Source organism: Podarcis muralis, chromosome 9 (assembly GCF_964188315.1).
Source record: "Podarcis muralis chromosome 9, rPodMur119.hap1.1, whole genome shotgun sequence".
NCBI lineage: Eukaryota > Metazoa > Chordata > Lepidosauria > Squamata > Lacertidae > Podarcis > Podarcis muralis.
Window position 1 is genome coordinate 51,731,059 of NC_135663.1, and position 27,751 is coordinate 51,758,809.

Here is a 27,751-nt window from a genome sequence, read left to right on the forward strand (position 1 = left end):
GGCTTCAGGGATAGCCGCCTGAAGCCTCTGGAGTGCAGCGGGAGGTCCCACTGCGCTCTGGAGGCTTCAGGTTGCTTTCGCTAAAGCCAGGAGAGCCAGAGGGCTCAGTGCGCACCGATCCCTCTTGCTCTCCTGGCTTCGCTTCACTGGTGAGGTGCTGCACAGCTTTCACTTTCTGCACATTGCCCCTTCAGCAAAGCGGGAGGAGAAATGGAAGGGGCCATTTCCCCTGCTGCTTCGCTGAAGGGGCGCTGTGCAGAGAGGGAGAGAATTTTTTTTCTTGTTCTCCCCCTCTAAAACAAGGTGAGTCCTATAGAGTGAAAAATACGATAACTTCTAGGTCATCTCAGATGAACCAACCACAAGAACAATTCATTCTGGTTGCCAGAAAGGAAGGAAGGGCAAACTACAGAAATAATAAGGAAATAATTATTTACTAAAATAATTTTAGAAAATAAGAGAGCAGCAGCAGAAAAAGTGCACTAAAGGGGAGCAGAAAGCAACCGATGGAACATGATATGCTGGTGATCGTCAAGCACAAATAAAGAGGTACCAATTGCAAACAGTAGGAATGAGCGTGCTACTGCTAAAATAGACCATGACATACTTAATAATAATGTAAAGCCAAATGATTTGCAATATGGATAAGAGACTGGGTTTTAAATGAAATATTAAAACGTTTAAAGTATGCTTACACTGCTTTTGAAAAAGAAGATCCTGTGAGTAATAGCTAACTTTTTAATTAGAAAAGGATCTAGGCTGCTACTTAGCTAATACAAATATTGAGTGTTTATCTTGGATTATGGCAAATTAAGGCCAAACCAGGTATGTTAGACATGTATTACGATGTTGTGCATGCCTCTTCAATTAGTTTTTCTGTTTAGTTTGGAGTTGCATAATTGAAGCATTTCTAAATAGTTATTCGGAGAGTTGTCCTTAATCTCCTTCTATTTTACTTCTGGGGTATTAGAAATTGTTGGGACACAACAAAGAAAGAAAGGTTTGCGTAGTTTGTGTAGCTTCTGTACTATCTCCCCCTTCTAAGCAAATAAAAAAAATGTCCATTTTTCTATACATTTGATTTGAAACAATACTGCATTTCTTGTAAGCTTATACATTGTAGCTACATTCCACCCCAAAAATATATTCAGACAAGGGTGGAGGGGTTCCTCCCATAGGTTGAGATGCACATTCTAGCTGCAGTTAATACAGATGTAGAAAAGACTATTTTATTATCTACATTTCCTTCCAATTACTTTACAAGAAGATTTAACTGATTATTTTAGGAATTTCACAACCAGTAACTTGTTTACTATTATCTCAAACATGACTGCATAAACATTTTGCGGCATTTCAAAAAGATTTGGTATCTTCAAATGTTTAACAGGGTAAGTAGACTGACCATTCGTGGTGTCCTGCCTCCAACTCTTGAACCAAAGACCCGAGTTCTCGGCTTGGGAAATTCCCCAAGTTTATTTTATAATTCAGAATGTGATTATTTCATCAGTTCAGGGTACAGGTTACAAAGTTCAACAGGTACATTGGCAGAGACTAGAATACATAGACAGGCATAACTTGTCCCAGAACTTGATATGCCTCCCCTGCTCTACTTTTACAGGTGCAGCGCGGGGTCCATTGTTCATAGAATTGTAGAGTTGGAAGAAAGACAGAGGATCAGGGCTTTTTCTTTTAAGGATAGAACATGCCAGAACTGAGTTCCAGCACCTCTCAGGTTGGTGCCATTGCCTTTATAAGAGAACAAGGGAGGCATTAATTGTGAGTTCCAGCACCTCTTTTTCTACTGCTGAGAATCATTTAATCCAGCCTCTGCAAAGACAGCTCCAGCCCTGCCCTAGATGGTGTCACAGCACGCATGCCACATGGCAGCAGAAACTGGGGGTGATACAATCTTTATAGCTATGCTATGTTAATTTTAACACACACACACAGGCAGAGAGAAACTTTGCCTTGATTGAGGCCTAAACAAATGCAGTGGTACCTCAGGTTACATACGCTTCAGGTTGCACACTCCGCTAACCCAGAAATAGTGCTTCAGGTTAAGAACTTTGCTTCAGGATGAGAACAGAAATCGTGCTCCGGCGGCGCGGCGGCAGCGGGAGGCCCCATTAGCTAAAGTGGTGCTTCAGGTTAAGAACAGTTTCAGGTTAAGAACGGACCTCCGGAACAAATTAAGTACTTAACCCGAAGTACCACTGTAGTTCAAACTTACTGATATATTCTTGTTCAGCAAGTTCACACCACAGGTTTTTTCCTGGGAGTTATCTTTTTGTAGAATGTGGCTTTCATGTAGGAAACAGAGTGTACTGAAAAACAGGAACATTCAACCACTGGTTTCTGAATGCTACCATTTTTGACATGTTTTCTGTGCATTTATTATTTTTGCATAGAGACTGATGTTTGCTTGGCAGATGTTGTTTTCGAGGATGAGCAGGTGAAATAATTCCTGAAAGTGTGGCTTCATTTGTGTGCTTGCATGACGGAGCTAGCATCTGATTCCTGGTGCAGGAATTAATCACCAGGTTTATATCGCTATTGAAATCTCAACAATCTGGATGTACAGCAGTTTTAAATTAGTGGACTGCGTGTGAGGACAAATTTATCACCTGAGTCCCATGCCAGGGTGTATACTTGTCTAGGATTAACGATATATAACCTTGTGACCTCCAAATATTTTGGATTATGACTCCCATTATTTCTGACCCAATGTTGGGCACGTTGGGTGGGGTTAATGGGAGTTGTGGTTCAAAACAACAAGGTTGGGGCAGGCTGTGCTAGGCTGTGTGTGGGTATCAGTCTGTAGTCAGCTGCACCTATCAGTTTGGCTTTGTTGATCTCTTTCAACTGACCTTTAAAGCCCTAAACGGCGTCGGTCCAGTATACCTGAAGGAGCGTCTCCACCCCCATCATTCTGCCCGGACGCTGAGGTCCAGCGCCGAGGGCCTTCTGGCAGTTCCCTCATTGCGAGAAGCAAAGCTACAGGGAACCAGGCAGAGGGCCTTTTCGGTAGTGGCGCCCGCCCTGTGGAACGCCCTTCCAGCAGATGTCAAAGCGATAAACAACTACCTGACATTCAGAAGACATCTTAAGGCAGCCCTGTTCAGGGAAGTTTTTAACGTGTGATTTTATTGTATTTTTGGTTTTTGTGGAAGCCGCCCAGAGTGGCTGGGGAGGCCCAGCCAGATGGGCGGGGTATAAATAATAAATTATTATTATTATTATTATTATTATTATTATTATTTCATTACTTCACTGGCTGGTTTGAAGAACGCATACAACAAATAGTTTAGGTGTGAGGCTCCTGTCCAAAGAATAAGGGCAAATGCAACTGCATCATAGGACTTAGCCATTCTGTTGTGAGTTATGGGTGGTTGCTGGAGCTGTGGAGTTGTGCACACTGTTTTCCAGTATGAGATGGTGATTAAGAGGTCGTTGTGTGGTTGCACAGTAGTACCCAGAAAGTGAACCAGACACTTAGACTGATCTAGGTGCAAGCAGTCAAGTCCTAGTGGAATTTCTCAAGATCCTCCTTCATATATGCAGTGTACAAAAACACACCTTAGCGGGTCAAGGAATCCAACATGGATCTAAAACATTTTAGCTGGAAGAAAGCATTTAACTAATGAAAAGTTGATGAAACCTCAACAGGTTGCATTCAGCAGAAGTCAGCAGAAGAAGGGCCATCCAATAAGCTTATAGGTTTCTTTCTCTGTCTACTCTTTCTCATGCAGATAAAGCAAACTGACCTACACCCTGACATCTCCAGCTGTTGGGCTGCATAATGTCAATATTTACTATGTAACTCACTGGCTTTTACAGGTCACTGATAGTGATTTGGCAAACTTTGCTTGCTCGCTCTGGTTTCTTCCCTGGGTGTTTCCAGTGCATCCACTTCTAACACAGGGATTGCCAAAGTTTGGGTGTTCAGGGAAGAACCGGCCCGCCAATGGGGTGGGGTGAAGCATCTGTCTCAAGTAGTGGAAGCACAAGAGGCGGTGCCTCCCCCCCTGCTTCCGCTGCCTTGCAGAGTATTCTACCCTCTCACCAAGGGTGGACAGAGAAGATGAGTAGGGACACCTTAAGGAATCCCCTGGCTCTTGCCAATATCAGTGAGATCTGGGGCATTCTTGCACACAGTGTTTCTATTCATCTTCCCATGGGCAGACAAGACAAGAAGAAATGCATGCAATTTGGCAAGAGCCAGGGCATTCCAGGGATGGTGGCAGAGTGGTGCCATGGCAACAGTGGAAGTTGGTAAGGAGCAGGAAGTCATGCCGTAATTCCTGTTTCTCCACCTAAGGCCCACCCCTGCTTTGGATAAAGGTGTGGCAGTAGCCAATCAACAAGACATTGTGCAGAGTATAATTAATACTCATCCTTTCACTGTAATGCAGGTTGGTCAGTATTTTTATTTCAATCTTAATTGTTGAGAAACTGAGATAAAGATCACAAACAATCCATTAAATGGATTCCAGAGCATGATGTGTGTAAACAAGAGTTGCTGACACTGAGCAGGACTCTAATCCAACCCCCAGACTGTCTCCCCACTTTTGACCCAGCTAGCCCAACCCATTGGTTGGTCAGCTCCTCAGCTACCATAGGAATGGTAGGCTTGGAGGTGGTGTGGCAATGGGCACTGCTGGTTCTCCCTTCCTCTCTGAGAAGCCTGGGAGTGCTGGGATGGGTTCCTCATCTGAGACACTACCCAGTCTGCCTCCGCTCCCCACCTTGGAGTCATCTTCCTCTTCTGACCACGCATTCCACTCCTGCGCTGTCCTAGTTGGTGCCACAGCACCCATAACACACAGCAGCTGAAAATGGGGATAATACCATCTTATGGCTACCCAATGTAACTTTTAATACATGAAGAGGGAGAGAGAAGGACTGAATGGGTTCAGAAGCATGGATGTATCCAAGAGTTCCTGGAACTGGGCACACTCTGCTGGCTTTTTGGATCTAGGGCAAAGGTTACATTCTGTCCCAACTGTTTACATATGTAGATATTTCTAAGCTACACTGCAGTGTTTTGAGCCCCATGAAACCTTTGAACAGATGAGATTTCTTAACTATGATCATAACAACCTTGCCACGTTTTCTTTCATAAAGGTCAAGTTCTGTCCAGTTATATGTTTTGTTTAGCCAGGGCACAGCCTGGCTCCCTCCTTTGGCAATCTTCACAGAACTCTAGCCCAATGGTTGCCATTAATTTGATTTGAATTAATTTAATAATGAAATAATTTTAGAATGTTGTATTATTTTATTTTTGTTAGCCACCCTGAGTCCGGCTTTGGCTGGGGAGGGCGGGATATAAATAAATATGATGATGATGATGATGATGTGTGAGGAAATGTTTTCCTTCTCTGGTCCTAAATCCTCCCAACATGCAGCTTCCTTGGATGTCCACGAGTTCTAGTGTTATATAAAAGAGGAAGTAAAACTTCTCTCTCTCTCCATTTCCCCAGGCCTGGCGTGACTTCAGACCTCCCCCCAGGTCGCCTCTTGCTCGCCTTTTCGCTTGGCTACCGAGCCCCAAGGTGGCAACCCTTCTCCACCCCCGTGACTCTCTTCCTCCCCGCCCCCGCCTGCCCTCTTTGACTAGAGGCGGAGGCCATCCCGCCCCGCTTCTCCCTCCCGTGACCTCCTTCTCCCCTCTCGCAGTCCTGCCCCTCGCCGGCTCCGCCTCCTCCTCTCGCCCCGGGGCTTCTTTTCTCAGCAAAACGTTCCGCTTCCCGGATCAGAGCGACGCCGTCCGCGCTCGGCGACGATGGGCTTTTGGGCAATGGCTCCGGAGGGCGAGCGGCTCTTCTCCTGGGCGCTTGCCCTGCTCGCCGCGCTCGCCACGCCGCTGGCCGTCTGGGTCGCCCGCTTGCTGCTCGACCATTACTGGAAATACAAGGAGCTGAAGCCCATCCCGGGGATCAGTCCCTGGTACCCGCTGCTGGGCAACGCGCTGCTCTTTGAACGCGGTGGGGAAGGTAAAGGCCAGCGGGGGGGGGGGGGGGGAGCGGCTGCAAAGCTTGGCAAGAGTTTTCCGAGGGGGAAAACGAAAGTAGCCTGGTTTCTCAAGGTTTGGAAAGAAGCGTCTGTCGATCGTAACTTGTATACTAAAAGCGGCGAACAATACACAAGGGAGCGGCGCTTCCTAGGATAGGCACAGAAAAGATACAGGCACTGTATCTGTCCTTGTATCTCTTAATTTCAGTAAGGTGAGATGCCGCACAGTCATGTTCTTGTTTGAGATGTGGCTGAGATGCAGCCATCCATCTTTTTACTGCAAATGTGTGAGTTTATGCTTTCCCGGAAAAGGCTGGTTTTTACTTTAATATTCTTTAAACTTTTCTCTTGTATTCCACGCTGCACTTGTGAACAGGGGTGCCAACTTGAATAAAATATTAGGAGGGCCCAGGTAAGCCCAGACTTACATAGTTGATCAAAAGATAAGGCATGCACACATCATTCGAATTGCAATGCCCACCAACTTGTGTGTGTGTGTGTGTGCCCCCCCCCCCCTAATAATTTATTGGGGGTATCTTCATAAGTCTCTGGGCTGCTCTTCCAAAACTAGGCAGGGAGGATGAGGATAAGGGGAAAAGTAGAGGGAGTTTCCTCTGCTTGTCATTGACTCTGACTCCAACTACAGTTAGGGACGCGGGTGGCACTGTGGGTTAAACCACAGAGCCTAGGACTTGCCGATCAGAAGGTCAGCGGTTCGAATCCCCGTGACGGGGTGAGCTCCTGTTGCTCAGTCCCTGTTCCTGCCAACCTAGCAGTTCGAAAGCACGTCAAAGTGCAAGTAGATAAATAGGCGGGAAGGTAAATGGTGTTTCTGTGCGCTGCTCTGGTTTGCCAGAAGCGGCTTAGTCATGCAGGCCACATGACCCGGAAGCTCTACGCCAGCTCCCTTGGCCAATAAAGCGAGATGAGCACCGCAACCCCAGAGTTGGTCACGACTGGACCTAATGGTCAGGGGTCTCTTTACCTTTACCAACTACAGTTGGGCTCCCCGCCTTCTGCCCCACCAGCCCCAGTGAGAACTAACCTAGGGCACTGGCTGTCTCTTAACTGTGTATTGGAACGCAGCTTTCTTAGAGGCCTCTCAGGCATTGTTCTTGAACAGAGAATTGCAACAGGAGAAGAAAGTGCATGGAGTTTGGCCTCACCATCCTGGTTCAGAACATCACCAGCACTCCACACCACATGCCTGAAGTGGTAGGTGATTTTGTCTGCCTTGGTTCCACCATAACAAGCAACCTCTCCATTGACACTGAGCTGGACAAGCATACTGGCAAGGCAGCTATGTCAACGGCACACCTCTCCCAAAGGTTACTGGAGAATGTGATACTAATGTCTAAGACCAATATGAAGGTCTACCAGGCTTGCCTGTTGAGCACACTGCTTTATGGAAGGGAGTTGTCGGCAGCTTACAGCTGCCAGGAGTGATGCCTCAATGCCTTCCACATGCGCTGCATCAGGAATATTTTGGGAGTCACATGGCAGGACAGCATCTCAAAGAAATATGTGCTCTCCCAAGCCGACGTTCCCAGCATGTTTGCACTCCTGTCTCTGTCGACTTGGTCATGTCCACAGAATGGAAGATGGCAGGACTCCCAAGAATGTGCTCTACAGGCACCCAGCCCATTGGCAGACCAAATCTGTGTTACAAAGATGTCTACAAACGTGACGTGAAGACTGGCAGCATCAACCCCATCGTGTGGGGATCTCTTGTAGATGATTGCAATGTCTGGAGACAGGCAGTCAGGTCATGCATCCACAGCAGTGACCAGAGGAGGAATGACTGCTGGGAGGAGCGCAGAGAGGAGAAATGCCATGGTGCACCTGTAGCAGCAAAACCAGATGCCTTCATCTATCTTGCCTGCAATAAAACATGTCCCTCCTGTATTGTTCTCTACAACCACAGCAGGTGCTGTAATTCTCCAACGGTTTGACTTTACCCCCGAAGGTGCACAGTTCCATTGTCTCCCAAGACAGACAGATGCCAGGAGAGAGAGAAAGTATCATCAACATCCCCCTGTGTTCTGGCCCCAATGAAAATGGGGCTGCTGCATTCAACTTCCCCTCTTATGTTTTGGTCTCATTTACTGTACCTCAACATTCTTGCGCCTTGGTTTTCCTGAATTGAGTGGATATGTCTTAAAGGACATTCTCAGTACAGTGAGTTGAATGCATTTAAAATGTTCCCTATGGTTAAGAACCTGCATGCCTGAAGTCTTTTTATTATTATTATTATTATTTGAGAAGGTCAGGGATGTTGTGGACAAGGCTGGTGCATAGAAAGGGGCATTGGGAAAGGGAGCTGATATGTATATAGCTTCAAGCCCCCTATTCATGTTGAGATCCCTTCTTCAAACATAGAACCTGCAAAGGGCTTAGGAGCAAGTTCAACTGAATGCTGTTTTACTTAAAAGTAAGCACTGCAGTTTCCAAAATAGTTACATGAAATCTCCTAGGTGAATCAAAGTGTTTCCAAACAAAGTGTGTTAAGAGCATGTTACATAAAGTAGCTACATTAAGAGCAGGAAATCAAATACTTTAAGTATCTATCTTGGGAATTGAGTAAATTGGTATGGTTAGAATTTTTTAGAAGTATTATTATCCAACTCTCAAAAAAGGTGTTCTTTTCTACATTCTTTGCCTCCTGAGCAATTCTGCAATGCTGAATATTCTGCCTACCGTAGTAGACATATTTTTTTTGACAACTACCAAACTTAGAAATGTGAGCTGCTGCTGTTCTTCTCTGTATACAAAATGTGGCATTCTTTTGTCACATTTGCCACAATGTATGAATTATTTTTCCAGCCTAGGAAAATGTCATTTAATTGTTTGGTTGCTGAATCTGAAGAGAACTCACTGGGCCCAGTCTTGATGGTCCACCAGTCAAAATCCCCCTCTCCACTTACCCAACCAGAGTGCCAGCTGTTGCATTTGGGCCTGAAACTTTGTTTTGCAACACCCACATTCTGTGAAATAAATTATCTGCTGCTTGCATAAACAGAAAACATTGATCATGTAAAACACCACACAATGAAGGGGTTTCAGCCTCTGTTTCAACTGAATCACCTTTAGCAAAATCGTTTACAAGCATGGTTATTACTCCATTATAGGATGGGGACTGTATTTGCAGAGGTGCAGATGTATCTTCTCTATCATGGCTGGATCAGCTGGCCAGTTATACAGACTTTCATTAGAAGAATATATGACAGGACCTCTTTGCTGGGCTACAACATCTCCTGCCTCATCTATTGCACTCACGTCATTTTAAAGGACTAAGGGTGTCTGTTCTATTCAGGACAGATCTATTACTTCTTGAGCCACCTGATTTGCTGTTGCTTCTGGGTCCCTTTCTCCAATTACATAGTCACAATGATCAAATGTGGATTATTTTATGTGCTGTGCGTGCCAGAGTGGGGCCCACTACCCACTAACAATGGGGAGCCTCTTTATATGGAATCACCCATGAAGAGGGGTTATTTATATGGTTAAGATGAGTTGTAAGCAAATGTAAATGTGCTCTTATACTTTCTGATGTTTACCAGAACTGATTGAGTGTGCTACATGAATTTAAACTTGATGTGAAAGTGGGAGGTTGGAATGTGTCCCTTGTCTCTTGCAATCTGAATTTAGGAAGAGGGGCCTCCTGCTGTGTGGCTGTTGATCTTTGCTTAGAGTAGGTGCTATTCTCATGAGAACAAGTAGCATAGAGGTGGGATATTGAATTTCTTATTTTCATACCTGATGCATTTCCTTCCTCCCAACCCAGCTTTCTTTAAACAGTTGATCGATTACACTGCGTTGTTATGGAATACCCCACTACTACAGCTCTGGGTAGGACCACTGCCCTTTATTATCTTATATCATCCAGAAACCGTAGAGGTGAGTCTCTCATTCTTAGTCTTTACTACAGGTTTGAAGAACTCTTACCCACCAAAGGCCACATTCCCTTGGGAATAATCTGCCAAGGGGTGCATGCATGCCTGTGGTGGGTGGGGCCGAAGCGGATGGTGAATAGGGCCAAAGTGGAAACACGCATTGCACAAGCATGTACCTTGGTCATCCGTCCTCTATTCTCGCATACGCTTCTCACTCCATCCTTCTACTCTCTTGTTAATTTGCATATTCTCTCTCTCTCTCTCTCTCTCTCTCTCTCTCTCTCTCTCTTTGCCCCTCTTCTCCCCATGGGGCAATTGGACTTAGGAAAACAAGTTTCCCTTAGTCCCCGATTCGCTCCCCCCCCCCCCCGAAGGTTTGTTTTCCTAAGGTGTAATTTCACCCCCCCCCCAAAAGGGTAGGGGAAGGATGCATGGGGAGCGTTAACTCTTTCCTCCACAGCTGCTGCACCTCTCTGAAAATTGCCTTCCACACTGCAATCAGGCTTAGAAAAAATTGTTTGGTGTGGATGGGAGGTAGCCCTCCCAGTCCTAATTCCATCATTGGGACAGGATGTGGATCACAATATGTGATCCTACTGCACGGTGCTTTTATTCTAGAAAAAAATAGTAAGTGTCACACTTTTTAACAGCAACGACAAAGAGGTGACAGTGCTGCTTACCCTTGAATAAAGGTAAAGGTAAAGGGACCCCCCACCATTAGGTCCAGTCACGGACGACTCTGGGGTTGTGGCGCTCATCTTGCTTTATTGGCAGAGGGAGCCGGCGTGCAGCTTCCGGGTCATGTGGCCAGCATGACTAAGCTGCTTCTGGCGAACCAGAAGTGCATGGAAACGGCGTTTACCTTCCCATCTGGTACCTATTTATCTACTTGCACTTTGATGTGCTTTCGAACTGCTAGGTTGGCAGGAGCAGGGACCAAGCAACGGGAGCTCACCCTGTCGTGGGGATTCAAACTGCCAACCTTCTGATCGGCAAGTCCTAGGCTCTGTGGTTTAACCCACAGCGCCACCCATGTCCCTCTTACCCTTGAATACCTCCTGTAAAAAAAGAGGAATGCTGCTGCACCTTTGAAATAAACCACCCCCTTCATAAAGCAGTCTGAATGAGAACTCAGTCAGCTGCCTTTCATTGGAGAAGATAACCTAAAAACTCTGTTCGTCTTCCAAGGCGGGTTTGCTCAGCATGTCCCCATGAAGATAAACGTAACCCAACAGCCATAGCATTGCCATTCTACCAGGTGCTTTATATACCTCTCCATCTTTTACTTGGAAATAAGTTCCATTGTTTCTAATGGAGCTTGCTCAGTAGTGGGTATCTGTTTAGGTTCATCCGCTGTCCTATGCACACTTACCTGGGAGAAAGCTTGAATGGACCTTTTGGAACTTACTTCTGAAAAGACTCAGATGCAATTGCATATTAAAGGCGCCAGTCCTCTGCATTCTTACCTGGGAGTAAGTCCTGTGGAAGCTGCTAGGACTTAATTCTTAATAAATATAATCAGTGTTGCTGGATCCAGTCTTGGATCCTGCTAAATTGGAAGCACTTCTGCAACCCAAGAACAGGAGTGAGATAAATTGCTTATGTAAAGCTTGAGCTGTACAAAGCCTTGAACTTCATTTTGTACTGTCAGCGCGAGGATTGTTTTTAATGCAGATATTCTGTTAATGATCCACTAGTCTGAAAACATCAGCAGAGTGCTGTTATCTTTGTTCAGTTGTTGTTGTTTTAAGTCAATCCTATTATAGTGATAGGCATTTTCCATTATATCTGTTTGGATGTATTTTTTTTACATGTGGAGGTGGAGGGTTTTTTCCTTGGCAGGATTTTGACAATGGCAGCTGCTAAAGGGATTAAAAAGAATTCCACCTGCCAGATTCAAGGAATGACTGGGTGTAAGGTTTCTACCACTTATGCTGGACAAAAGGATTGTCTGTGGGCAGATACGGTTGAACAGTGGGATTAAACTAGGCAGGGCAGCCTGGTTTTGATTTCCTGAGAGGAAGATCAGAATTCTAGAAGCTGCTAAGAGTGTTTTATGGGTGGTGTAAGACAACAGCCCATTCTAGAAGGATTTTATCTGTCCAGCGACAGGTTTAAAGTGTGAAGTTAAGAAGGATCTTAAATACTTCATTACCAATCTGATGTCAGGACCTACCACACCATCAGAGCATAATCAAGCTCTGGAATCTAGAGAGAAAGCAAAGGAGCTGCTAAGACTGCTAAATCAACAGCCGTCACTTTGAACTCAACTAGAATATATTTTAGATAGCGAAGGCAGCATCGAACAGATAGCATTGGAGGGCAAAGTCAAGAATTTACGTTTCTTAATCTCTTCTGTCGGCAGGTTGTATTGAGTAGCTCTAAGCATATTACAAAATCCGATCCTTACAAGTTTCTGCATCCTTGGCTGGGCACAGGGCTTCTAACGAGGTAAGGAAAATACACCCCTGGAACATGGGTGCGCAGTGTACCCCTTTGTCGCACCCCTTGGAACACAGTGTAGCTGGTGTGTCCAATACTGGTTGAGCTGTTAGTCCTCCTCAACACATTCTAGTTCCAACTCCACGTGTCCACCTCCTCATGCCCTATTGAATATGTGAAAAGGGCTCCTCCTCGTGCACAAAGGTATTCACTGCAGATGGGAGGCCCCTTTCAGATGCTGTGCTGAATATGGATTTTGGAGACGGGGCTTCGGCTGCAGTCCTGCTCCATTTTCCTCCTGTTTAGTAACTATGCTAACTCATTTTAACAAAATGTTTTTTTGGGGTGGGGAGGATGGCCAGCTGGGGGCAAGGAGGAATAGAGTGAACTGAAGCACTGCGTGCTGCAGTGTTTTGTTCCAGCTCCTGCTTGAAGGCATCAATGCATTTTGAGACTTGTGTGCATTTTGAGACTTGTTTGTGTAGAGAAAAATAATATTTAAGTTTCTGTTTTGCAGCACTGGGGGCAAATGGCGGTCCCGAAGGAAAATGTTAACGCCCACCTTCCATTTCACCATTTTAGAAGATTTCCTTGAAGTGATGAATGAACAAGCCAATATCCTTGTTCAGAAGCTTGAGACGCATGTGGACAAGGAGCCGTTTAATTGCTTTTTCTACATCACATTGTGTGCCCTTGATGTAATCTGTGGTAAGTGCTGTGGTTGCTGTCAAAGTGTTGCAATAAATGAGGTTTAAACATTCCTGCTCATTTTCTGGAAGAATTGAGCAGAAGTGTTGTTTTCCAGTGTTAATAGCTTGTTATTCATTTAAATGCAGATTCAGTGATCCACAGTGGAGAACACCAGTGGTTTTGAACCTGTGTGCCATGGCACCCCGGGGTGCCTTGAATGATGGTCAGGGGTACTGCAGGCAACACTGGCCTCCGTCCATCTTTTCTTCCCCTCTGATGCCCTCTCACGTCTCTGCCTCCCAAAGGCTTGTGTGGCTGTTGGTTACAGCAGCCCTGGCTACAAGTTCCCCAGGCAAATGGTGCCTCTGGGGCTGCCCAGGGATACTTCCCAGGCCCCTGTGGGGCAGTGTGAGAAGGCACCTCTCTTTGGAATGGGGTGGGGGGCAGCTCAGAGACCAGGGGCGGCAGCTGCAGGAGAGGAGAGAGAAGGCTGAGGGAACATTCCACAAGGGAGGGTGTTTGAAAAAGCGTGAGAGGCTGCCAGCTCTGCAAGCAAGGGATCACATAACTGGGCTCCTGAACCCCACAGGGGTGCCACAGAAAGAATGTAGTTGGTCAAGGGAGCCGTGGACTCAAAAAGGTTGGAAACCTCTGATCTACACTGATAGAGAAGGGAAATAGTTCATTGTCAAATTGTAATCAAATTGAATCACTGTTGATTTGTAGTCAGTCCGAATGCAGGTCAGGACTGGGACACAAGAACACATACTATGGGACCAAAAGGGAATCCCAGGAGACAATGACCACAGGTGTGGTATTAGTACAATAGTACTACAATTTGACCATATGGTTCAGTGCTTTGCATGGAGGGCACCTTGGGTTCATATCCTGGCATCCCCAGATGAGTCTAGGAAATACTTCTCTCTGAAACCTGGGAAGTCAGTGTAGACAGCATTGAGCTCGATGGGCCAGTGTGTGACTCGAAGTAAGGTCTCCCTTTTATGTCCTGTTCTTGGTTTGTAGGAGCATGATTCTTTGATTGAGTTCTTTCTCTCCTGTTCCTAGAAACGGCTATGGGCAAGAACATAGGAGCACAACACAATAAGGATTCCGAGTATGTCCGAGCTGTCTACAGGTAGGTGTCAATGTGATCTCCTTTCCAGAAGCAGGGATGGTGAACCAGTGGCCTGTCGGAAATCAGAGATGCTGGTAGCTGGAGTCGAACAGCATCAGGAGGGCCACAGGTTCCCCATCTCTGCAGCAGAGCCTTAATCCATAAAAACTTTTACTGGGGGCTACACGGAGAAAAAGTCTTTTTCCTCTACCATGCAGATAGCCTTCTGCACGATAAATTTCCAAAGGCCTGCTTTGTGTGATCTTCCTCCCTGCCCCTCATTGGAGCTGAATAGCACAATTTAGGGCCTCTATGTGGGTTGAATGCTCACATAGAAGCTGCATTCACACTGCATCTTTGCAGTGGAGGAGCAGGGCACTGCTGTGGCTGTATGTCCCAAACGGGGCTCTGTTTTACATGTGAATCACTTTTCTCTGCATCTCTACATGTCACTCTGATTTGCTCAGCCTACTAGCAAAAATTTGGGCTCTTTCATGCACTTTATGGTACTTTCCTAGAAATATATCCAGCATTGTTGCTTGTTACCCTAGGATGAGCGATCTGATTCACCGCAGACAGAAGTCTCCCTGGCTCTGGCCTAACCTTCTATACCTCATGTTCCAAGAAGGGAGAGAACATTACAGGAGCCTAAAGATACTTCACACCTTTACTGATAATGTAAGCTGCTAAATTTTCCTTACTATTGCCTGTAGTTTGTTTGATTCCCTTCATTCATTCATCCATCTGTCGCAGTTTAACAGTGCACTGACCCAGCGCATCACTTATTTCAGGGGACAACCGTCGCATTATTTGGCATTGCAGGGAGTGCACACATTGGATTATGCAACCTGAAAAATAAACAGCTTTTTTGTTTGGCTATCTAAGGTTATTGCAGAAAAAGCTCGTGAATTAAAAAACCAGGAGCGACATAAAAGCAATGCTGTCAGCAACGGTGATCAAAGCAAGCGCAAAGTCAGGAGAGCTTTTCTCGATATGCTTCTGAATGCCACCGATGACGATGGGAAGAAGTTGAACTACCTGGACATCCGAGAGGAAGTGGATACATTCATGTTTGAGGTATAGAATGCCCAGTGCTGGTTTAGGTTGCAGAACTCTTCTGGAGCAGCAGAAAACAACCTTTTCCCCTCCTCAATATGACATCCTTTTATATATTTGAACATGGCTATCATATCACCCCTTAACCTCCTCTTCTCCAGGCTAAACATGCCCAGCTCCCTTAGCCGTTCCTCATAAGGCATCGTTTCCAGGCCTTTGACCATTTTGGTTGCCCTCCTCTAGACACGTTCCAGTTTGTCAGTGTCCTTCTTGAACTGTGGTGCCCAGAACTGGACACAGTACTTGTTCATGCCTCTTTGACTATTTTGTACAGAGGACTTTCTGTTGATTTTGGTATGGCTGGTTGACTTCTTCATCTCCTCCTACACCCACCCTTCACTGTAAAGTCCCAGGGCAGTTTATATCTAAAAAGGGATAATACAGCACATTACAGCAAATAAACCAACCCCATCCCATGCAACACAATAGATACATATAAACAAACCAGTTTATATGTATACCAGTTGGAATGTAGGGGAGTCCTAATGATAATAGCTCATCAGCTGAATGTCCAAGGCAAGAGGTGCATCTTCAGTGGCTACCTCACATGGAACCATCTGATGTACCTCTGCAGAGAGAGAGTTTTGGGGCCATGACAGAGGAGGCTCTGCTATGCTGCTTCTGGGCTTTGTTTTGTTTTCTGGCTTTTAATTATTTTATGTGTTCTGATTGTTTTCTGAGTGTTAGCTATGTTGAGGACTAATTTTTTAAGTGGAAGGACAGGATATAAATAAAATTAGGTGACACCCAGAAGCAAAGTTGCAGTGTATGTGTTGTTGTTGTTGTTGTTGTTGTTGTTGTTGTTGTATTAGCCAATCTGACTGGGTTGCCCCAGCCATTCTAGGCGGCTCCCAACAAAAAAATAAAAACACAATAAAACATATCTAGATAGGCATATCAAACATTCTGAGAAGACCTTTTCAGATATGGGAATGACTTAGGAGTGTCAGTCTGCCTTTGGCACTTGCGTAGTGACCAGAGCTGGAAGAATCCCTGGCATCTGCTATTGCCTATACACATAAATTTTTGAAATATTCATTCTTGTGTATGTGGCTGGTGCCTTAGAAGTTTAGATTTGTGCAAAACCAAAGGTTGTGGGTGCTACAGGATTTGAAATATTTTGTTCAGGTCCTGAAAAGGGCCAGCAGCTGAGATTTCTTTTTGTGTGTGTGATAAAACATTAGACATTTAATTCTTTCTTCCAAGGGTCATGATACTACCGCTGCTGCCATGAATTGGTGCATTTACTTGCTTGGGTGTGATCCAGAAGTCCAAAGAAAAGTTCACTGTGAACTGGATGAAATTTTTGGTGAGTTTTCCTTTCCTCTGGGTGGGAACCTGGGCAAATGTGGTATACAGGTGTTTATCTAAGTAAATGCTCATAAATGTCGCATAATTCCTCTAACACAGAGATGGGGAACTTCTGGGCCACAAGTACAGATCCCAGTTTGGCCCATGAAGCTGTTTTCACCAAACCACACCCACCTGCCCCACACCTGATGTCCTTTGTGACTTTGAGACTGGAGCAGAGGTGGATGTGGTTACAAGAGGACAATTGGCATCTTAAAGGGTGAATGACCACTGGGATTAACTGTCCTAAGGCGTTCCCAAGCATGCAAGGGGTTTCTCCATCGGTGGCCGTCAGCTGAACAACAATGTCTGCTGAGGAAAAAAGTCTGGTTGCAAAGGTGGTTTGGATCCAAAGCACATTTGCAAGTAGACCTCAAAGGGGATTCTTTTAACTGCCATTGCAGTTGATTGCAGGTTACAGCAAGCCCTTGTGAATTCTGAAAGGTGGGCAGCACCACACAAATAGACCAGTGGTGAGGTGGTGAGAAGATTAAGGGTCTGGCCCCCTGGTTGGATCCAGTTCCCCATCCCTGTTCCAAATCATGTCGGGAAACTATGGTCCTGCAGACTTTCCTAGAACTCCACTTCCCTTTACCCTCAGCCAGAAGGTCCAGTGCTTAGGCCCATGTCCACTCCAGCTCCAAACATTACACTTTTTAGGTATTGGCTGCACTGTCTTGGCCTGCACATCAAAGGCTCCCAGATAACATTCTGCAGGTTCAATCTTTGAGGCATTGCATCCTGTCACTTCACTAGACAATGATGCTGCACTGCTTTAACTCTCTTAAAAGGGACCACCTAGGAAATAATTGTAGCTTAAAACAAAAATAGGGTTTTTATTTTGCTGGCTAAGGAGAGTTATGAACGCTTGGAAGTGCTGTCCCCTAGTGGCCACAGAGGCTAGCAATGCCTTCTTGCTGACAAAAAAGCTATTCTGGAGTCAGGAGCCAGACCTCATGCTTTTTTGTGCTGTGGTCTTTGCAGCTCTAGTGTGGTCAGACCTCAGGCCAGCAAAAAGGAAGCCCTGATGAGCTGGTTCTAAGCATAAGCACAGAAATGATTTATGGCGGTTAGTGGGTTAGACCCCACAATGCCTCCTGCTCCACCATAAATTAAAATAGGTGTCAGAATAACACATGTTTATTCTCAGGGGACTCCGATCGTTATGTTACCATGGACGATTTGAAGCAACTACGGTATCTGGATTGTGTTATTAAAGAAGCTCTTCGCCTCTTTCCTTCCGTTCCATTTTTTGCCCGTACACTGAGTGAGGAATGTTATATAAGTAAGTAATTCAGGTTGGTTAATGCTTTGATGCACTGTGGCTATAAGCTTAGTACTATTGGGGGTGGTTCTGGAAGAAGAGACTAACAAATATCTCTTCTTCTTTGGCAGGAGGGTTTAAGGCACCAAAAGGGGTTGATGTCATAATTGTGCCCTATGCACTGCATAGAGACCCTGATGTCTTCCCAGACCCTGAGGAATTCAGACCTGAGCGATTTTTCCCTGAGAACACAGCTGGGAGGCACCCATATGCATATGTACCTTTCTCTGCTGGGCCCAGGAATTGTATTGGTATGTATGAGAATAAAGAAAATCTCTATCTCTTCAGAACTCCAGAGCACAGTATGCTTCCATTACTGATCTTTCAAAGGGAGATTTTTGTCATAGTACAGTGGTACCTCAGGTTACAGACGCTTCACGTTACAGACGCTTCAGGTTACAGACTCCGCTAACCCGGAAGTAGTACAGTAGTGCCCCGCAAGACGAATGCCTCGCAAGACAAAAAACTCGCTAGACGAAAGGTTTTTTTGTCCGCGATTTGCCTCGCAAGACGAATTTCCCTATGGGCTTGCTTCGCAAGACGAAAACGTCTTGCAAGTTTGTTTCCCTTTTCTTAACACCATTAATACAGTTGCGACTTGACTTCGAGGAGCAACTCATAGAACGCAGTGTACATAGTAGCCTTTTTTGAGGTTTTTAAAGACTTTGGTGATTTTTGAAGTTTTTCCAAAACTTCTTTTGCAGCCATTTGGTAAGTTAAGCTTTTAAAACTTTTTTTGGGGGGGTTGGATTTTGGGTTGGGGTGTTTGGAATTCAAGGACTTGGTGTTGGGGAGGGGTTTGCGATAATCTGGGGGCTTGTGGGCCTTTTTTGGGAATTTTTATGATTTTCTGTGACCACTGGGCCAGGTTGTTTTTTTTTTGAAAATTTTTCTGAGTTTGAATTTCTGAGTGCTGGCTGGCTAGGGGAACAGTTGGGGAGGTTTCTGCAGAAATCTGGGACCATGTGGGTTTTTTTTTTGGAATTTTTATGATTTTTTGTGACCACTAGGCATGGTTGTTTTTTTTCAATTTTTTTTTCTGAGTTTGAATTTCTGAGTGCTGGCTGGCTAGGGGAACTGTTGGGGAGGTTTCTGCAGAAATCTGGGGGCTTGTGGGGTTTTTTTTGGAATTTTTATGATTTTCTGTGACCACTAGGCATGGTTGTTTTTTTTTGAAAATTTTTCTGAGTTTGAATTTCTGAGTGCTGGCTGGCTGGGGGAACAGTTGGAGAGGTTTCTGCAGGAATCTGGGAGCTTGTGGGGTTTTTTGGGGAATTTTTGTGATTTTTAAATGTTTTTCTGTCATGTTTATAAAGTTAATTTATTTTCCCTTCAATTTTTGAACTGCTCTTTACAGTATGTGTGACTTTAAAGAGCAGTTAATAAACTGTTGTTGTACCAAATTTGGCTTTGTTTGGACTTTTTTTGACCATAGGAACGCATTAATTGATTTTCAATGCATTCCTATGGGATTTCGTGCTTCGCAAGACGAAAAATTCGCTAGACGACAAAAATTGCGGAACGAATTAATTTCGTCTTGCGGGGCACCACTGTACCTCAGGTTAAGAACAGTTTCAGGTTAAGAACGGACCTCCAGAACGAATTAAGTTCTTTTTTTTAAAATATTTTTTTTTAAGTTTCATATTACCAAATTAAACATATCAAACCAATTAGTCCAAATTGTAACAATACATATATAATCCAATTATTTGCCAAATTATAAATTCTTTTTGTGGGGGGTACCCATGCTTCTCGATCGGCAGGAGTCCAATCCTCAACTGTTTTCTGCTGCCTTCATGTTAAGAATGATATTTTCAGTCTCCTCTTCTCAATCCTTGTCGTTACACATTTTCCTTTTCCTTCGCCTCCAAATTACTCCGCAAGTGGGTTGAAAAAAATACAGTCTTATTTGTATTTCTGTGTGGACTTTATACTGCTCTCTCGTAGATCCCAATAATCCAGGCATTTCCGCTCGAGCAAGCACTTGCCATCTTGTCGTTCAGATGAAATACAGTCTAAAGCTCGCTCTTTAGCTTTCCCGACCTGTTGCATCGTAAATTAGCCTTTTTCCAGGAGGGCCGCCCCTTCCAGTTCACAATCTCATCGAAAGAAATAAATCTTCGGCTCGCCCTCCCCCAAGACCAAAACCTCCTGCAACACAGGTCTTGTATCCAGTTTCCATTTTAACTGCGTCACAGAGAGAGCCCTTCTTTCCAAATCCTTTACAGGAAATTTATATCATTCCCACACAGTTCATATTCAGTCCCATTTGCCAATTAGTTGCTGTGACGGATCCTCTCAGAGGGAGGGTTATTAGTAATCACATAGAGGAAAAAAAGATAAAAAGTCATTCCCCTCCCCCTTTAAGTTCCGTTGCACTGCAATCCACATACCAGCTTGTCTGTAGTGCTTTGATTAATCTTCCATCTCAGTCTTCTTCATTTTGGTGGTAAAATTGTTAGCAGCTAAAAACCTCCTGCCTCTCTTGAAGCATGTGCATTATCTTTCACCAAATTTTTCCTTTTAAGTAAAGCAACTAATTTCGCTCCTGAAAGTAGCTTCGGAGGAGTTCCGAGATCCGCCGAGGGTTTACACCCAGTGCCTCACCCCCTCCTTCTTCCGAACTCGGGGGTGATTTACGGCAACCGCGGGTGATAACTGCATCTATCCCCCCTGGAAAGATGTTAGGGAGACTGATTTACTCCCCATAATCAGCCTCTAATTACCTCGTGCAGGCTGGATAGATGTTAATATCCGCCATCTTTCAAGGCGCCCCTAGCGGCCCCCCAGAACGAATTAAGTTCTTAACCCGAGGTACCACTATACTTAGAGCAAGGCCTACAAATGTATTGTTGTTGTCAGGACTGGCCCTAGCTTTAGGCAACCTGAGGTAATTGCCTCAGGCAGACAGTGCTAGAGGATGGCAAATCGGTGCTCTTTGACCAGCTGTGGTCCTGCTATTGCCCAGTGAGGCCTTCCACCTTCTCCATTGCTCTAGAAAGGAAAAGAGGGCATGAATTTGACCAAACTGCAAGAGGCAGTGGAAGACAGGAGTGCCTGGCATGCTCTGGTCCATGGGGTCACGAAGAGTCGGACATGACTAAATGACTGTGATGGCCTGGGATTCCGATTCTGAGAGCGAACCGGAGGAATCCCAGCCGGCACAGGGGTCCCTGCCTCCAGGGCCGGCTGAACTGGGGCAAGGCCTAGATTCTGAGGAGCCTGCACCTGTGCCAGATCCTCAGGAGCAGGCACCAGGTGAATCCATTCTGGCCCCAGAGGTGCTTGAGGACTCAGTGTCTACAGGTGAGCCTCCCCCGGGACCCAGTAACCCTTCGGCCTCTCCTGAACTGCAGAGGCTTAGAGCAGAGAGGCGAAGGGAACTGGTTTCTCCCAGGAGGAGTGCTCGCCTTAAGGCCAGGAGAGGCGGGGCTCCTGGGGGCCGGGACCACCCCTGGCCTTAGAGAAGATAAAGGCCAGTCAGCCCAGTCCCAGGTTGCGGGAGCAACGTTGTTATTGAAGAGCGGTTTCGGCCAGCATCCAGTCCTGTTCCTCCAGTGTTCCTGTTCCCCGCCCGGCTCCCTGTTTCGGATCTCGCCTCGCACCTTGTGGACTATTACCAGGCTAGTGACCCAGGACTGAACTTTGACTACGATACCAGTAACCTTTCCCCCGGGACCAGCACAATGACTAAACAACAACAACGAGTCAGTAGCAGAAGCTGTCTAAAGGGGATGATTATCCAACAGCAAAGCTGAAAGATTATGCAATCTACTAAAGCCCCAGCAACACTGCACATCTAAAGCAATATTACACCATCTTAAATGGTGATGGCTTCTCCCAAAGAATCCTGGGAGCTGTACTTTCTTAAGGGGTCTAAGAGTTGTTACGAAACCTCTATTTCCATCAGAGAGCTATAGTTCCAAGTTCCCTAGGCAGAGCGACAGATTGTTAAACCACTCTTGAGAACAGTAAGTGACAGAAGTGAATGCACCTGAGTTTAAGTTATATGAATGGAGATTATGTCTATCCATAAGGAAGAACAGTAAGAGCTGTTTGGCAGTGGAACAGACTCCCCACAAGAGGGAGTGGAAACTTCTTCCTTGGAGTTTTGTTTTTTAGCAGAGATTGGATGGCCTTCTGTCATGGATGCTTTAGTTGACATCCCTGCATTGCAGGGGGTTGGACTCGATGACCGTCAGGGTCCCTTCCAACTCTACATTTCTATGATTTTATGATGCTAAACCTCTTCAAGCATTTCACACACTCCTTCCAGTGGCTTTATATACATCCCCTCCCCCCCACTACCTTCTTGGTAATTTTGAGTAAACATCTGAATAATTATAGAATTAAAAGGTAAAAGGTAAAGGTACCCCTGCCCATACGGGCCAGTCTTGACAGACTCTAGGGTTGTGCGCCCATCTCACTTAAGAGGCCGGGGGCCAGCGCTGTCCGGAGACACTTCCGGGTCACGTGGCCAGCGTGACAAAGCTGCTCTGGCGAGCCAGCGCAGCACACGGAACGCTGTTTACCTTCCCGCCAGTAAGCGGTCCCTATTTATCTACTTGCACCCGGGGGTGCTTTCGAACTGCTGGGTTGGCAGGCGCTGGGACCGAGCAGCGGGAGAGCACCCCGCCGCGGGGATTCGAACCGCCGACCTTTCGATCGGCAAGCCCTAGGCGCTGAGGCTTTTACCCACAGTGCCACCCGCGTCCCTAATTATAGAATAGTGTTTAATAATTCTTAAATTAATTTGACAGCCCGACCTCAGTGTCATGTGGCAATAATAATAATAATAATAATAATATTATTATTATTATTTATACCCCACCCACCCTGGGTGGCTTTCAACAGAATATTAAAAATGTGCTAAAACATCATAATAAATACACATTATTGCTCTAGTTAACTCTATCTTGTCTTCACTTTCCAATGCATAGCACAGTTGTACCTGGATCTAAAGGTTATTTCTACACTATTAATCCACCCCTTCCAGTTTTTCAGTCACTCCTGCCAGTGGCTGTAAATCCGTTACCATCTGTATAAGTATAGAAAAGGGTTCAATTATTTTTTATGAACCTGAGAATCTGACCTCAGTGTCACATGGCTCATACTGAATAATATTAAATATGTACAGTATTACAGTGGTACCTCAGGTTAAGAACTTAATTCGTTCCGGAGGTCTGTTCTTAACCTGAAACTGTTCTTAACCTGAGACACCACTTTAGCTAATGGGGCTTCCTGTTGCCACTGTGCCGCCGCTGCACATTTTCTGTTCTCATCCTGAAGCAAAGTTCTTAACCCGAGGTACTATTTCTGGGTTAGTGGAGTCTGTAACCTGAAGCGGCTGTAACCTGAGGTACCACTGTATTTCTCTGGCTAATTGTATCTTGTCATTGCTTTCCAACCCCTCTGCAGGTCAGCGCTTTGCACAGATGGAAGAAAAGGCTATTTTAGCCACCATTCTACGGCGCTTTTGTGTTAAAAGTACGCAGCAACGTGATCAACTCTGCCCTGTAGGAGAACTGATTCTTCGTCCTAATAAAGGCATCTGGATTCAGTTGAAAAGGAGATCGTCTTCTGGCTCTTAAAATAAGAAACACTGCATTTGGACTACTTGAGAAGAAACACTTGATTTTCACAGCAGGACATTTCAGACTGCCCAACCCTACTAGGACTTCTTTTTGTTAACCAAAGTTGTGCTGTTGCCTTTAAAAAAGTCAGCAACTGCAATGCAGAAACTGATGCTTGTTCAGTTGATGGGATATTCCAAATGACTTTGTAATTCTTAGGCATTGACCTAGGTTGCACTAGCTGATTTTTCTTATCCTAAAGAAAATGAGCAATTTGTCTTTAAAACTCCTTTATTCATTATTTATGCACATAAGTAGGGAAATACAGATACTGAAGTATTTTAAGGATGTATGACTATAATAAAAAGTATGAATGAAATTACACCTGAGCACCAGAGCAATCTTTTCTTATTGGCTATCATGGACCAAGATGGGATTAGGACCACCTAGTACTCAAAGGCTTCACAGAAACATTTAACTAAAGAAGCTCAAGATTTGACATTAGTGAAAAACTATCAACTTATTTATTTATTGAACAGTGATTATAAGTTATTAATTTTGTCCAAAATATTAAGAACGGTTTTACAGGTTCTCAATCATCATAATCAATGTGGATTTCTGCCTAAAAGATAATGCCAGAAATGTGTTTGATATTTTGGAATATCTGAATTTTCATAACGAGAGGCAATCTGTTTTGGTATGTTTGGATGCAGAGAAAGCCTTTGAAATGGGTATTTTTGTTTTGTTTAGACTATTGCAAGATATGAACTTTGGAGATAACTTTATTAAATGGGTAAAATTGATAGTCTAGATAAATGTTAATAGGGACCTGATAAAAACCCTTTGAGACACAGAAGGGGACAAGGCAAGGGTGTCCATTTCCCTTGCTACTTTTCATCCTGGTCTTGGAAGTCTTGCTTAGAGACATTAGATAAGATGAGAATTATGGGAGTAAAGATAAGAAAAGAAACTTATAATGATGACTTCATGTAATAATATTAATAATACTGATAATATATTTATACCCCGCCCATCTGGCTGGGCTTCCCCAGCCACTCTGGGTGGCTCCCAACAGAATTAAAAGCACAATAAAACAATAAAAACTTCCCTAAACAAGGCTGCCTTCAGATGTCTTCAGATGTCATGTTAGTTTTGGAAAATCTGCGACGGAATGAAAATTCTTATGGTTCAGCTAAATGAATTTGGTATGTTAGCAGGCTTTTAGGTTACTCACCAGAAAATGAAAATATTGACAAGGAACATGTCAACAGAAGATCAGAAGGTTTTGATGAAGAAGAAAGGGTTTCAAATTGGGGGTGGAGTAAAATATTTGGGTATTACTATGACAAATATGACTTGCATGTTGTTTCAAAATAATTATGTTAAGACATGGACTGAAATAAAAAAAGACAGGTCAAGATGGGAGCTGATAAAATTGTCATTGAGTAGAATCTCAGTGATAAAGATGAATGTTTTGCCTAGAATGAGGTTTTTATTTCAAAATTTTGACTAATGATTTATCATTTAAACAATAGCAAAAAGTTTTTATTTGTTTTTATGGCAGAGGAAGAAACCACGGGTTAAAATTAAAGTACAGTGGTACCTTGGAAGTCAAACGGAATCTGTTCCGGAAGTCCGTTTGACTTCCAAAATGTTTGGAAACCAAGGCACAGCTTCCGATTGGCTGCAGAAAGTTTGGGAGCCAAAACATTTGAGTCATAAAGCATTGGTCAACCAAGGTAGGACTGTATTGCAAGATGCAAAGGATAGGGGAGGATTGGGCATACCTGGCTTGAATTTGTGTTTTGCCGCTTGTTGCTTAGTGTGGATAAAGTATTGGGTGGCACTGAAAAATAAAACACACTTGGAACTGGGAGGACATGATTTAACGTTTGATTGGCATGGGTATTTGTGGTATGATAAACTTAATGTGGATCTCAAAAATCGCTTCATTAAATGTGCCGTATTAAGACTCTGGAATAGATATGAATCTAGGTTATGTACAAAGACACCTTCATGGATTTCACCACAATAAGCTTCTTAAATAACAACAACAACAACAAGAATAAATAAATAAATAAATATTTTTAAATATTCCCCCCCCCCAGCCAAAGCCGGGCTCAGAGCGACTAACAACAGTAAAAGTAACACAGTTTACATAAAATCACAATCTATTAATTGCAATACATTCTAAAATCAATTCAGAATCAAATTAATGGCAACTATTGGGCTAGAGTTCTATGAGGATTACCAAAAGAGGGGGTCAGACTGTACCTTGGCCTGGTGGAACAGCTCTGTCTTGCAGGCCCTGCGGAACTTGATATCAAGTTCCGCAGGGCCGTAGTCTCTTGTGACAGAGCGTTCCACCAGATCGGGGGCCACAGCCAAAAAAGCCATGGCTCTGGCTGAGGCCAGCCTAACCTCCCTGTGGCCTGGGACCTCCAAGATGTTTTTGTATGAAGACCACAAAGTCCTCCGTGGGACATACCAGGAGAGGCGTTCCCATAGGTACAAGGGTCCTAGGCTGTATAGGGCTTTAAAGGTTAAAACCAGCACCTTAAACCTGATCCTGTACTCCACCGGGAGCCAGTGCAGCTGGTATAGCTCCAGGTGAATGTGATCCCACGGTGAGGAACCCGTACGGAGTCTCGCCGCAGCATTCTGCACCCACTGGAGTTTCTGGGTCAGTCTCAAGGGCAGCCCTACGTAGAGTGCGTTACAATAATCAAGTCTGGAGGTGACCGTCACGTGGATCACAGTGGCTAGGTCAGGGCAAGAGAGGTAAGGAGCCAACTGCTTAGCTTGGCGGTGATGAAAAAATACCGCCTTTATTATAGCTGCAATCTGCACCTCCATGGAAAGGGAGGTGTCGAAGATTACACCCAAACTCTTAATGGATGGTGCTGGCACTAATTGCACCCCCACAAGAGATGGGAGTTGCCCCCCAATCCCATATCGTCCCGACCCAGCCAAAGGACCTCTGTCTTCAAAGGATTTAACTTCAACCGGCTCCCACGTAACCATCCAGCCACAGCTTCCAAAAATCTGATCAGTGTGTCAGGACGGCCATTCATCAACAGATAGAGTTGGGTGTCATCAGCATACTGATGACAGCCCAAACCAAAACTCCAGACAAGCTGGGCAAGGGGGCGCATAAAGATGTTGAAAAGCATCGGGAAGAGTATTGCACCCTGCGGCACTCCACACAGCAAGGACTGGCTCGACGACAGGTTCCCCCCCGCCAAGTGCCACCCTCTGTCCCCGACCAGAGAGAAACGAGCGCAGCCATTGAAGGACTGTGCCCTGGATCCCCATGTCAGCGAGGCAGTGGTCCAGGAGTTTGTGATCGACCATGTCAAAGGCTGCCGGCAGCTCTAAAAGAATCAGCAGCCCCAACCCACCTTGATCCAGCTGCCTGCGGAGATCATCTGTTAGGGCGACCAGAGCTGTCTCGGTCCCATGACCAGAGCAGAAGCCGGAATGGAATGGATCCAGAGCCGATATAGAAAAGAGGCGATAGGGAAAGAATTGACCATGGGTCGGCAAACTAAGCCCCAGGGGCTGGATCCGGCCCAATCACATTCTAAATCCGGCCAGCAGATGGTCCAGGAATCAGCATGTTTTTACATGAGTAGAATGTGTGCTTTTATTAAAAATGCACCTCTAGGTTATTTGTGGGGCACAGGAATCAGTTCTTATTCCCCCCCCAAAAAAATATAGTCTGGCCCCCCATAAGGTCTGAGGGACAGTGGACCAGCCCCCTGCTGAAAAAGTTTGCTGACCCTTGGGGTTGACCTATTAAGAGCTATTAGAGTGGAGTCAATAAGACTGTAAAATTAAAACAAGGGAATGGTTAACAATGGAAGGTTATAGATTCCAGTGGTTATCTCATTTACAACTAGCAGAGAGATCAAAGTTGGATGAAAGGGCTAAGATTTACATTGTGCTATGGTATATAGATGATATAGAGATAGAGATAGAGATAGATAGATAGAGAGAGAGAGAGAGAGAGATAGAGATAGAGATAGAGAGATAGAGAGATAGAGATATAGATATAGATATAGATATAGATATAGATATAGATATAGATATAGATATAGATATAGATATAGATATAGATATAGATATAGATATAGATATAGATATAGATATAGATATAGATTAGATTAGATTTAGATATAGATATAGATATGGATATAGATATAGATATAGATATACGGTAGATATAGATATAGAT

The 27,751-nt window shown here is 44.7% G+C and overlaps 1 protein-coding gene across 1 annotated transcript; it reads left to right on the forward strand.

Annotated features, from left to right (window-relative positions):
* Window positions 1-5,698: 5,698 nt before the first annotated feature.
* LOC114604215 (cytochrome P450 4V2-like) lies at window positions 5,699-23,896 on the forward strand. The gene is made up of 11 exons (XM_028744129.2): window positions 5,699-5,993; window positions 9,797-9,909; window positions 12,271-12,356; window positions 12,865-13,055; window positions 14,103-14,172; window positions 14,703-14,829; window positions 15,037-15,228; window positions 16,474-16,576; window positions 17,768-17,902; window positions 18,013-18,192; window positions 23,360-23,896. Exons 1-11 carry the CDS (start codon window positions 5,783-5,785, stop codon window positions 23,530-23,532), a joined length of 1,581 nt encoding a protein of 526 aa, XP_028599962.2. The 5' UTR covers window positions 5,699-5,782; the 3' UTR covers window positions 23,533-23,896.
* Window positions 23,897-27,751: the final 3,855 nt, after the last annotated feature.

Bases quoted from the DNA above. Each gene is read 5' to 3' on its own strand.
- LOC114604215 (XM_028744129.2), top strand. From the start codon at position 5,783: ATGGGCTTTTGGGCAATGGCTCCGGAGGGCGAGCGGCTCTTCTCCTGG. The intron at 5,994-9,796 runs GTAAAGGCCAGC...CTCCCAACCCAG, and splicing joins CTTTGAACGCGGTGGGGAAG to CTTTCTTTAAACAGTTGATC. The intron at 15,229-16,473 runs GTATAGAATGCC...CTTTCTTCCAAG, and splicing joins TGGATACATTCATGTTTGAG to GGTCATGATACTACCGCTGC.